A 12,539-nucleotide genomic window follows, 5' to 3' on the forward strand; every position below is an offset into this window, starting at 1 on the left:
GCGATTAAAGTTTTTCACTAAAAAAATTCATAAAAAAAAAACTAAAAGTCGTAGAGCAATGCGGTTTGTTCGGTTGAATTCTACGGCTCATTTTACATAATATATCAATTTTTCACAACAATTAAAAATTTAAAAATTTTTGCCTAAATTTAGGGTAGCCATTTGTCATAGTGAAAAATTTTATTCATTAAAAAAATTCATAACTCGAAAACTAAAAGTCGTAGAGCAATGCGGTTTGTTCCATTGAATTCAGCGGCTCATTTTCTGTATTATACCAACTTTTCACGAGATTTAAAATTTTCAATTTTTTTGCTAAAATTTCCAGAGTAATAATACACTTAACTTCAAAGAGGTGAAAAAAAATTTTTTTTTTAAACTCACTCCAGTAAATTTTTATGGACTTCTACATGTCTTAACAACCCACAAAAGTTGTTTTTAGTCCACAAAAAGTCCATATGTTCGATTTTTAGAAGTTTGATTTTTCAATTTTCGTCGCAGTTTTTGTCGATTTTGGGTACCCGGAACTTTTGTCAAGCAATAGCTCCGGAACTATCAGAGATAACCCCATGAAGTGTATTATCGTTGGAAAGCTCTTTAAATTATCTATCTTTTTCAAAAAAAATTATTGTTCTCCGACTAGTAGTTTTCGAGCAAATTGGAGACAAATGCAAAAATTGGTAAAATTTTAAAAAATTCATAACTAAAAAACTATTGGGAATTTGGCAATTTTCTCGATGCCAATCGATTCCCCGGATCATTTTGCATAGGAATGGATCAAAATAGTTCCACTTTTTCGAATAGTTTAGCCAAAAATGAGAAAATAAAAAAAATTAAAAAAAAGTTAACACCCCCCCCTTAAAATCGGTCAATTTTTAAAGTGTCTCTAAATCAAATAAAACCGATTCTATCTTATAGATTTTGATGTGCTCTTTCCAATCTAAAAAAGCATTTTCTCCTAGCTCTTTTAGTTTGGCCGTAATCGGCGTTTGAAAATTGAAAATTTTTTTGCGAGATATCGCCTTGAGTCCTATGCCATTTTGTAGAGTTTTTTATTCCGGTTGTCCTCCATTTTTCCGTTTCTCGATAACTCTAATAGTTTCGCCGTAATTGGCGGTTGAAAATTGAAAAAAAGTGAAAATGGAAACCTTTTTTTGCGTTTTTCTCGGAAACTGTAAGACTTAGAGCAACGAACAAAAAAACATCTGATAGCGCTTAATTTTATCTATTTTTTCGACCAAACCCGGAGCCGCTCCGGGCAACGGTTCCGGCTACAGAGGCGATTAAAGTTTTTCACTAAAAAAATTCATAAAAAAAAAACTAAAAGTCGTAGAGCAATGCGGTTTGTTCGGTTGAATTCTACGGCTCATTTTACATAATATATCAATTTTTCACAACAATTAAAAATTTAAAAATTTTTGCCTAAATTTAGGGTAGCCATTTGTCATAGTGAAAAATTTTATTCATTAAAAAAATTCATAACTCGAAAACTAAAAGTCGTAGAGCAATGCGGTTTGTTCCATTGAATTCAGCGGCTCATTTTCTGTATTATACCAACTTTTCACGAGATTTAAAATTTTCAATTTTTTTGCTAAAATTTCCAGAGTAATAATACACTTAACTTCAAAGAGGTGAAAAAAAATTTTTTTTTTAAACTCACTCCAGTAAATTTTTATGGACTTCTACATGTCTTAACAACCCACAAAAGTTGTTTTTAGTCCACAAAAAGTCCATATGTTCGATTTTTAGAAGTTTGATTTTTCAATTTTCGTCGCAGTTTTTGTCGATTTTGGGTACCCGGAACTTTTGTCAAGCAATAGCTCCGGAACTATCAGAGATAACCCCATGAAGTGTATTATCGTTGGAAAGCTCTTTAAATTATCTATCTTTTTCAAAAAAAATTATTGTTCTCCGACTAGTAGTTTTCGAGCAAATTGGAGACAAATGCAAAAATTGGTAAAATTTTAAAAAATTCATAACTAAAAAACTATTGGGAATTTGGCAATTTTCTCGATGCCAATCGATTCCCCGGATCATTTTGCATAGGAATGGATCAAAATAGTTCCACTTTTTCGAATAGTTTAGCCAAAAATGAGAAAATAAAAAAAATTAAAAAAAAGTTAACACCCCCCCCTTAAAATCGGTCAATTTTTAAAGTGTCTCTAAATCAAATAAAACCGATTCTATCTTATAGATTTTGATGTGCTCTTTCCAATCTAAAAAAGCATTTTCTCCTAGCTCTTTTAGTTTGGCCGTAATCGGCGTTTGAAAATTGAAAATTTTTTTGCGAGATATCGCCTTGAGTCCTATGCCATTTTGTAGAGTTTTTTATTCCGGTTGTCCTCCATTTTTCCGTTTCTCGATAACTCTAATAGTTTCGCCGTAATTGGCGGTTGAAAATTGAAAAAAAGTGAAAATGGAAACCTTTTTTTGCGTTTTTCTCGGAAACTGTAAGACTTAGAGCAACGAACAAAAAAACATCTGATAGCGCTTAATTTTATCTATTTTTTCGACCAAACCCGGAGCCGCTCCGGGCAACGGTTCCGGCTACAGAGGCGATTAAAGTTTTTCACTAAAAAAATTCATAAAAAAAAAACTAAAAGTCGTAGAGCAATGCGGTTTGTTCGGTTGAATTCTACGGCTCATTTTACATAATATATCAATTTTTCACAACAATTAAAAATTTAAAAATTTTTGCCTAAATTTAGGGTAGCCATTTGTCATAGTGAAAAATTTTATTCATTAAAAAAATTCATAACTCGAAAACTAAAAGTCGTAGAGCAATGCGGTTTGTTCCATTGAATTCAGCGGCTCATTTTCTGTATTATACCAACTTTTCACGAGATTTAAAATTTTCAATTTTTTTGCTAAAATTTCCAGAGTAATAATACACTTAACTTCAAAGAGGTGAAAAAAAATTTTTTTTTTAAACTCACTCCAGTAAATTTTTATGGACTTCTACATGTCTTAACAACCCACAAAAGTTGTTTTTAGTCCACAAAAAGTCCATATGTTCGATTTTTAGAAGTTTGATTTTTCAATTTTCGTCGCAGTTTTTGTCGATTTTGGGTACCCGGAACTTTTGTCAAGCAATAGCTCCGGAACTATCAGAGATAACCCCATGAAGTGTATTATCGTTGGAAAGCTCTTTAAATTATCTATCTTTTTCAAAAAAAATTATTGTTCTCCGACTAGTAGTTTTCGAGCAAATTGGAGACAAATGCAAAAATTGGTAAAATTTTAAAAAATTCATAACTAAAAAACTATTGGGAATTTGGCAATTTTCTCGATGCCAATCGATTCCCCGGATCATTTTGCAGAGGAATGGATCAAAATAGTTCCACTTTTTCGAATAGTTTAGCCAAAAATGAGAAAATAAAAAAAATTAAAAAAAAGTTAACACCCCCCCCCTTAAAATCGGTCAATTTTTAAAGTGTCTCTAAATCAAATAAAACCGATTCTATCTTATAGATTTTGATGTGCTCTTTCCAATCTAAAAAAGCATTTTCTCCTAGCTCTTTTAGTTTGGCCGTAATCGGCGTTTGAAAATTGAAAATTTTTTTGCGAGATATCGCCTTGAGTCCTATGCCATTTTGTAGAGTTTTTTATTCCGGTTGTCCTCCATTTTTTCGTTTCTCGATAACTCTAATAGTTTCGCCGTAATTGGCGGTTGAAAATTGAAAAAAAGTGAAAATGGAAACCTTTTTTTGCGTTTTTCTCGGAAACTGTAAGACTTAGAGCAACGAACAAAAAAACATCTGATAGCGCTTAATTTTATCTATTTTTTCGACCAAACCCGGAGCCGCTCCGGGCAACGGTTCCGGCTACAGAGGCGATTAAAGTTTTTCACTAAAAAAATTCATAAAAAAAAAACTAAAAGTCGTAGAGCAATGCGGTTTGTTCGGTTGAATTCTACGGCTCATTTTACATAATATATCAATTTTTCACAACAATTAAAAATTTAAAAATTTTTGCCTAAATTTAGGGTAGCCATTTGTCATAGTGAAAAATTTTATTCATTAAAAAAATTCATAACTCGAAAACTAAAAGTCGTAGAGCAATGCGGTTTGTTCCATTGAATTCAGCGGCTCATTTTCTGTATTATACCAACTTTTCACGAGATTTAAAATTTTCAATTTTTTTGCTAAAATTTCCAGAGTAATAATACACTTAACTTCAAAGAGGTGAAAAAAAATTTTTTTTTTAAACTCACTCCAGTAAATTTTTATGGACTTCTACATGTCTTAACAACCCACAAAAGTTGTTTTTAGTCCACAAAAAGTCCATATGTTCGATTTTTAGAAGTTTGATTTTTCAATTTTCGTCGCAGTTTTTGTCGATTTTGGGTACCCGGAACTTTTGTCAAGCAATAGCTCCGGAACTATCAGAGATAACCCCATGAAGTGTATTATCGTTGGAAAGCTCTTTAAATTATCTATCTTTTTCAAAAAAAATTATTGTTCTCCGACTAGTAGTTTTCGAGCAAATTGGAGACAAATGCAAAAATTGGTAAAATTTTAAAAAATTCATAACTAAAAAACTATTGGGAATTTGGCAATTTTCTCGATGCCAATCGATTCCCCGGATCATTTTGCATAGGAATGGATCAAAATAGTTCCACTTTTTCGAATAGTTTAGCCAAAAATGAGAAAATAAAAAAAATTAAAAAAAAGTTAACACCCCCCCCTTAAAATCGGTCAATTTTTAAAGTGTCTCTAAATCAAATAAAACCGATTCTATCTTATAGATTTTGATGTGCTCTTTCCAATCTAAAAAAGCATTTTCTCCTAGCTCTTTTAGTTTGGCCGTAATCGGCGTTTGAAAATTGAAAATTTTTTTGCGAGATATCGCCTTGAGTCCTATGCCATTTTGTAGAGTTTTTTATTCCGGTTGTCCTCCATTTTTCCGTTTCTCGATAACTCTAATAGTTTCGCCGTAATTGGCGGTTGAAAATTGAAAAAAAGTGAAAATGGAAACCTTTTTTTGCGTTTTTCTCGGAAACTGTAAGACTTAGAGCAACGAACAAAAAAACATCTGATAGCGCTTAATTTTATCTATTTTTTCGACCAAACCCGGAGCCGCTCCGGGCAACGGTTCCGGCTACAGAGGCGATTAAAGTTTTTCACTAAAAAAATTCATAAAAAAAAAACTAAAAGTCGTAGAGCAATGCGGTTTGTTCGGTTGAATTCTACGGCTCATTTTACATAATATATCAATTTTTCACAACAATTAAAAATTTAAAAATTTTTGCCTAAATTTAGGGTAGCCATTTGTCATAGTGAAAAATTTTATTCATTAAAAAAATTCATAACTCGAAAACTAAAAGTCGTAGAGCAATGCGGTTTGTTCCATTGAATTCAGCGGCTCATTTTCTGTATTATACCAACTTTTCACGAGATTTAAAATTTTCAATTTTTTTGCTAAAATTTCCAGAGTAATAATACACTTAACTTCAAAGAGGTGAAAAAAAATTTTTTTTTTAAACTCACTCCAGTAAATTTTTATGGACTTCTACATGTCTTAACAACCCACAAAAGTTGTTTTTAGTCCACAAAAAGTCCATATGTTCGATTTTTAGAAGTTTGATTTTTCAATTTTCGTCGCAGTTTTTGTCGATTTTGGGTACCCGGAACTTTTGTCAAGCAATAGCTCCGGAACTATCAGAGATAACCCCATGAAGTGTATTATCGTTGGAAAGCTCTTTAAATTATCTATCTTTTTCAAAAAAAATTATTGTTCTCCGACTAGTAGTTTTCGAGCAAATTGGAGACAAATGCAAAAATTGGTAAAATTTTAAAAAATTCATAACTAAAAAACTATTGGGAATTTGGCAATTTTCTCGATGCCAATCGATTCCCCGGATCATTTTGCATAGGAATGGATCAAAATAGTTCCACTTTTTCGAATAGTTTAGCCAAAAATGAGAAAATAAAAAAAATTAAAAAAAAGTTAACACCCCCCCCTTAAAATCGGTCAATTTTTAAAGTGTCTCTAAATCAAATAAAACCGATTCTATCTTATAGATTTTGATGTGCTCTTTCCAATCTAAAAAAGCATTTTCTCCTAGCTCTTTTAGTTTGGCCGTAATCGGCGTTTGAAAATTGAAAATTTTTTTGCGAGATATCGCCTTGAGTCCTATGCCATTTTGTAGAGTTTTTTATTCCGGTTGTCCTCCATTTTTCCGTTTCTCGATAACTCTAATAGTTTCGCCGTAATTGGCGGTTGAAAATTGAAAAAAAGTGAAAATGGAAACCTTTTTTTGCGTTTTTCTCGGAAACTGTAAGACTTAGAGCAACGAACAAAAAAACATCTGATAGCGCTTAATTTTATCTATTTTTTCGACCAAACCCGGAGCCGCTCCGGGCAACGGTTCCGGCTACAGAGGCGATTAAAGTTTTTCACTAAAAAAATTCATAAAAAAAAAACTAAAAGTCGTAGAGCAATGCGGTTTGTTCGGTTGAATTCTACGGCTCATTTTACATAATATATCAATTTTTCACAACAATTAAAAATTTAAAAATTTTTGCCTAAATTTAGGGTAGCCATTTGTCATAGTGAAAAATTTTATTCATTAAAAAAATTCATAACTCGAAAACTAAAAGTCGTAGAGCAATGCGGTTTGTTCCATTGAATTCAGCGGCTCATTTTCTGTATTATACCAACTTTTCACGAGATTTAAAATTTTCAATTTTTTTGCTAAAATTTCCAGAGTAATAATACACTTAACTTCAAAGAGGTGAAAAAAAATTTTTTTTTTAAACTCACTCCAGTAAATTTTTATGGACTTCTACATGTCTTAACAACCCACAAAAGTTGTTTTTAGTCCACAAAAAGTCCATATGTTCGATTTTTAGAAGTTTGATTTTTCAATTTTCGTCGCAGTTTTTGTCGATTTTGGGTACCCGGAACTTTTGTCAAGCAATAGCTCCGGAACTATCAGAGATAACCCCATGAAGTGTATTATCGTTGGAAAGCTCTTTAAATTATCTATCTTTTTCAAAAAAAATTATTGTTCTCCGACTAGTAGTTTTCGAGCAAATTGGAGACAAATGCAAAAATTGGTAAAATTTTAAAAAATTCATAACTAAAAAACTATTGGGAATTTGGCAATTTTCTCGATGCCAATCGATTCCCCGGATCATTTTGCATAGGAATGGATCAAAATAGTTCCACTTTTTCGAATAGTTTAGCCAAAAATGAGAAAATAAAAAAAATTAAAAAAAAGTTAACACCCCCCCCCTCAAAATCGGTCAATTTTTAAAGTGTCTCTAAATCAAATAAAACCGATTCTATCTTATAGATTTTGATGTGCTCTTTCCAATCTAAAAAAGCATTTTCTCCTAGCTCTTTTAGTTTGGCCGTAATCGGCGTTTAAAAATTGAAAATTTTTTTGCGAGATATCGCCTTGAGTCCTATGCCATTTTGTAGAGTTTTTTATTCCGGTTGTCCTCCATTTTTCCGTTTCTCGATAACTCTAATAGTTTCGCCGTAATTGGCGGTTGAAAATTGAAAAAAAGTGAAAATGGAAACCTTTTTTTGCGTTTTTCTCGGAAACTGTAAGACTTAGAGCAACGAACAAAAAAACATCTGATAGCGCTTAATTTTATCTATTTTTTCGACCAAACCCGGAGCCGCTCCGGGCAACGGTTCCGGCTACAGAGACGATTAAAGTTTTTCACTAAAAAAATTCATAAAAAAAAAACTAAAAGTCGTAGAGCAATGCGGTTTGTTCGGTTGAATTCTACGGCTCATTTTACATAATATATCAATTTTTCACAACAATTAAAAATTTAAAAATTTTTGCCTAAATTTAGGGTAGCCATTTGTCATAGTGAAAAATTTTATTCATTAAAAAAATTCATAACTCGAAAACTAAAAGTCGTAGAGCAATGCGGTTTGTTCCATTGAATTCAGCGGCTCATTTTCTGTATTATACCAACTTTTCACGAGATTTAAAATTTTCAATTTTTTTGCTAAAATTTCCTGAGTAATACTTACCTTCAAAGAGGTGAAAAAAAAATTTTTTTTAAACTCACTCCAGTAAATTTTTATGGACTTCTACATGTCTTAACAACCCACAAAAGTTGTTTTTAGTCCACAAAAAATCCATATGTTTTTTATTATAATTAAAAAAATAAACGACAATTGTAAATAACACTTTATTTTCCTTTAGGTATACACATGCAACTTACTTATTTAGATTCTTTTTCATTCTTCTATTCTTAATGGAATGATCGTTAAGTTTCAAAACATTGTTCAAATCATAAATAAAATCGTCTTGCACCGTCTTCACACTTTTCGTCCGATTTCGGACCGGCCGACTATTTTCCAAACCTTTCGAAGGCCCCGCCTTCTCCTCCTCCTGCTCCTCCTTCTTCCCATCGTCCAATAAAAGCACCGGCATCTCATCATCCTCCAAAACAATCGCCTCACTCTTCTCACACTTCTCCAACTGTGGAGGCATTTCCTCCACAACTTGCTCGAAATCATGCGACGAACACAAAACCTTCCACTTGGGAATTGGCAACACTGTACTCTCCATCATCGCATTGGGAACACTGTGCTGGTTGCTAGCATGCGTAGTACAGTCGTATTTATGAAACGACATGAACGAACACTTGCTACATTGGAACCTAAACCAGGAGAAATGCACAGACATGTGCCTCAGCAAGAGATAGACTGACACAAAACTGCTCCCGCAAGGGATGCACTTAAGCCCGGCTTTATCCATGTAAATTTGCGCCTTGGCCAGGAAACAATGGTCGGTTTCGTCGTTCAGATACGTCTTGTATTCGTCCGAAATGTCGGCCAGTTTCGGGTCAAAATCCCACTTGAGGCGCTTCTTGTTCAAAGTTTCTGGAACTTCGCTCGAATCGTCCGAAATGGTCAAAACCTCGCCTACTGGCGCTTTAGCTTCGCTTGTGCGCTTGTAGGTCGAGACCAGCGCCGGTTTGCGCTTCGCCGCCCCTTGTACACCCCTAGCTCCGCCCTTCTCAGCCCTCTTGTCACTTGGCCCCGCCTTGCCTTTCTTAAGGCTGTTGCACAGCGCGATTCTCTTGGTGCACATTTGCGAGTGCGAATGCAAGGCGGCTTTGCGTTCGAACCGCTTTCCACAGCCGCCGCACATTTGCAAGTCCTTGTCGCGCTCGAAATTGTTCATCCATTGGTTTTCCTCGCTTTCGCTGCGCTGTTGTTTCTCTTCTTCGGGCGGGGTCTTCGGTGGGGGTTTTTGCGACTTGCGGACGCGGCTGGAGTGGATCAAGTCGCGCATGCGCCGGATCTGGGCCGATGTGCGCCGGTGGACGTTGTACAAGTGGCGGTAGACGCTCCAGGCGTTCGAGAGCGTCTCGCTGCAGTCGGGACAAGGGTAGACGATGCAGGTTTGGTTGTGCTTGTACTTGATGTGGTGGGTGAGGGTTTTCTCGGTGGAGAAGGTGAAGTTGCATTCGGTGCAGACGAGCTCCTGCTTGGGTTTGGAGGTTTCGAAGGTGCACACTTTGCCGGTGCTGTCCATTACGGCTTCGTTGTTCTCCAAAATGCCGTGGATTTCCATCACCTGGAACACAAATCCGCATCATTATTATGGAGTGTTTTTTTTATTTTCTCAATTACGGTTAAACTATTCGAAAAAGTGGAACTATTTTGATCCATTCCTATGCAAAATGATCCGGGGAATCGATTGGCATCGAGAAAATTAACAAATTCCCAATAGTTTTTTAGTTATGAATTTTTTAAAATTTTACCAATTTTTGCATTTGTCTCCAATTTGTTCGAAAACTATTAGTCGGAGAACAATAATTTTTTTTGAAAAAGATAGATAATTTAAAGAGCTTTCCAACGATAATACACTTCATGGGGTTATCTCTGATAGTTCCGGAGCTATTGCTTGACAAAAGTTCCGGGTACCCAAAATCGACAAAAACTGCGACGAAAATTGAAGAAATCAAACATCAAAAAATCGAACATATGACTTTTTGTGGACTTTTAACAACTTTTGTGGGTTGTTAAGATATGTAGAAGTCCATAAAAATTTACTGGAGTGAGTTTAAAAAAAAATATTTTTTCACCTCTTTGAAGGTAAGTGTGTATTACTCAGGAAATTTTAGCAAAAAAATTGAAAATTTTAAATCTCGTGAAAAGTTGGTATAATACAGAAACTGAGCCGCTGAATTCAATGGAACAAACCGCATTGCTCTACGACTTTTAGTTTTTTTTTATGAATTTTTTTAGTGAAAAACTTTGATCGCCTCTGTAGCCGGAACCGTTGCCCGGAGCGGCTCCGGGTTTGGTCGAAAAAATAGATAAAATTAAGCGCTATCAGATGTTTTTTTGTTCGTTGCTCTAAGTCTTACAGTTTCCGAGAAAAACGCAAAAAAAGGTTTCCATTTTCACTTTTTTTCAATTTTCAACCGCCAATTACGGCGAAACTATTAGAGTTATCGAGAAACGGAAAAATGGAGGACAACCGGAATAAAAAACTCTACAAAATGGCATAGGACTCAAGGCGGTATCTCGCAAAAAATTTTTCAATTTTCAAACGCCGATTACGGCCAAACTAAAAGAGCTAGGAGAAAATGCTTTTTTAGATTGGAAAGAGCACATCAAAATCTATAAGATAGAATCGGTTTTATTTGATTTAGAGACACTTTAAAAATTGACCGATTTTAAGGGGGGGGGTGTTAACTTTTTTTTAATTTTTTTTATTTTCTCATTTTTGGCTAAACTATTCGAAAAAGTGGAACTATTTTGATCCATTCCTATGCAAAATGATCCGGGGAATCGATTGGCATCGAGAAAATTGCCAAATTCCCCATAGTTTTTTAGTTATGAATTTTTTAAAATTTTACCAATTTTTGCATTTGTCTCCAATTTGCTCGAAAACTATTAGTCGGAGAACAATAATTTTTTTTGAAAAAGATAGATAATTTAGAGAGCTTTCCAACGATAATACACTACATGGGGTTATCTCTAATAGTTACGGTGCTATTGCTCGATAAATGTTCCGGATACCCGAAAATTTTAAAAATAATTTCCAAAAATATGACAAATGTCAAGCAAATCCAGGCGCCATCTTCCAAATACTTAAAAAAACAAGTGACAATCAAGTGACTTGGCGCCGAATTCAAACCAACCCACCTCTGATTTAATCAATCCCTCGTTTTCCTCCGTCTTCACCCCTTCTTTAACAACAGTCTGGAAAACGGCAGCTTCTGAAGTATCGATTTTCTGCAAAATGACGTTATTTTCCTCCGAAACGAAAATAACGTCATCATCTGAATTCTCATCTTTTGACAAGTCTTCACTGAGTGTATCTTTAGCCAAAAGCCTGATTTTTTGTCTCTTTAGAAGTTTATCAATGATTGGTAAAATAGTCTTTTTCGGGTCTTTCTCTTCGGGTGTAGCACATCTACTGGAATTTTCATTTGGCGGTGGCGGCGGCGGCGGCGGCAACGTTTGACTGTCTTCAGCAACAACAAAACCGCCACCCTGTGAATGTATAAATTATAAACTTGAAAAGCCAAATTGTGTTATTGTTCAAATACCTGGTTGTGGTGACCATCTAGTGAGAATTTTTCGCGACAGTATTCCCTCTTGTGCAGAATAAAATTAGCCAAACTCCGAAAAATACTCCGACACGTTCGACATTCGTACAGGACGTCGCACTCGTACGTTATATATTCCCTGACCTGAAAGATTTACGTAATTTTCCTCCCCAAACAAACAACAAAATTACTTCAGACGTGGCGGTTTGAAGCAAAGACAGGACTTGCTTCAACCCAAACACACTTGTCTCGATCGGCTTGCGCAAGTGCGCCAAGTCGGCCGCTCTCTCGCTGTCTTTGGGGGCCTTCCCCAGAGCTGTCTCCAGCGGCTTCCTCGTTTTGCTCTTACACCTTCCTGTCATTCTGATAAAACAAAGTCTGAGTATATAATTGTTCCTCCACCCGCACCAAGCCCAGCCCCCTGACCGCAAACCCGTCCTCAACTGCCCCCTTCCATGCCCCGTTGTGTTTTGGGGCCCACTCTAAAGGTCAAAATAGTGACAGTCTCTCCCTTGAATTACCCTTCAACGCTCCGCTCGCCCCAAATGATTTGGGGGCCAAGTCTTTGAAATAATCTCAAGGTAGCTATTTTAACAACTCACGTGAGAAATGGGGCTGTTTTTGCGTATTCTCGGGCGATTTTTGCCAGATCTTGTGCTCTTCCGGACTCCCACTGGCCAAGAGATGGCGATAGAGTCGACCTAACCTCACTTTTTTCAAGTACCGATATTTTATCGCGATTTTCGATAAAATATCGGTGTTTAGATAAAATGGCAACGCCCGTTTTGCTCCACTTGGCGATTCGAAGGGGTGGTTTGCGTGGGGTCCAGGGCTTCGCCACCCAGCGGAAAAAAGGGGCGCCGAAGGGAATCGCCTTCAAATTGCCCCTTTTGAACGCGAGAGTTAGCATTGAACGCAGGCCGTTGAGGCCCCTGTCACTTATTAATTCAGCGGTGTGTTGGCTTTGTTACTTCAACATCAAAAATGTGTTTAGCGTTG

At 35.6% G+C, this 12,539-nt stretch overlaps 1 protein-coding gene across 2 annotated transcripts; it reads right to left on the reverse strand.

Moving 5' to 3' along the window:
* Positions 1 to 8,142: 8,142 nt before the first annotated feature.
* LOC654853 (uncharacterized protein) lies at positions 8,143 to 12,512 on the reverse strand. Of its 2 annotated transcripts, none has more exons than XM_961269.4 (5): positions 12,143 to 12,512; positions 11,732 to 11,903; positions 11,541 to 11,684; positions 11,134 to 11,484; positions 8,143 to 9,553 (listed from the first exon to the last, which is right to left on the reverse strand). In XM_961269.4, exons 1-5 carry the CDS (start codon positions 12,448 to 12,450, stop codon positions 8,186 to 8,188), a joined length of 2,343 nt encoding a protein of 780 aa, XP_966362.4. In that variant the 5' UTR covers positions 12,451 to 12,512; the 3' UTR covers positions 8,143 to 8,185. The 2 variants fall into 2 exon arrangements, with proteins under 2 accessions (XP_966362.4, XP_008198885.2); XM_008200663.3 differs by having other exon boundaries at positions 11,732 to 12,022; positions 12,143 to 12,228.
* Between the last annotated feature and the right edge of the window lie 27 nt (positions 12,513 to 12,539).

Source organism: Tribolium castaneum, chromosome 7, assembly GCF_031307605.1.
Source record: "Tribolium castaneum strain GA2 chromosome 7, icTriCast1.1, whole genome shotgun sequence".
In the NCBI taxonomy this organism is placed as follows: Eukaryota; Metazoa; Arthropoda; class Insecta; order Coleoptera; family Tenebrionidae; genus Tribolium; species Tribolium castaneum.

What these genes read in the sequence shown, in the direction of transcription:
- LOC654853 (XM_961269.4), bottom strand. Translation starts at nt 12,450, where the DNA reads ATGCTAACTCTCGCGTTCAAAAGGGGCAATTTGAAGGCGATTCCCTTC. An exon ending in AAAACAGCCCCATTTCTCAC is followed by an intron (nt 11,904 to 12,142) that starts GTGAGTTGTTAA and finishes TTGTTTTATCAG; the next exon opens with AATGACAGGAAGGTGTAAGA. An exon ending in AGGGATTGATTAAATCAGAG is followed by an intron (nt 9,554 to 11,133) that starts GTGGGTTGGTTT and finishes TTTGTGTTCCAG; the next exon opens with GTGATGGAAATCCACGGCAT.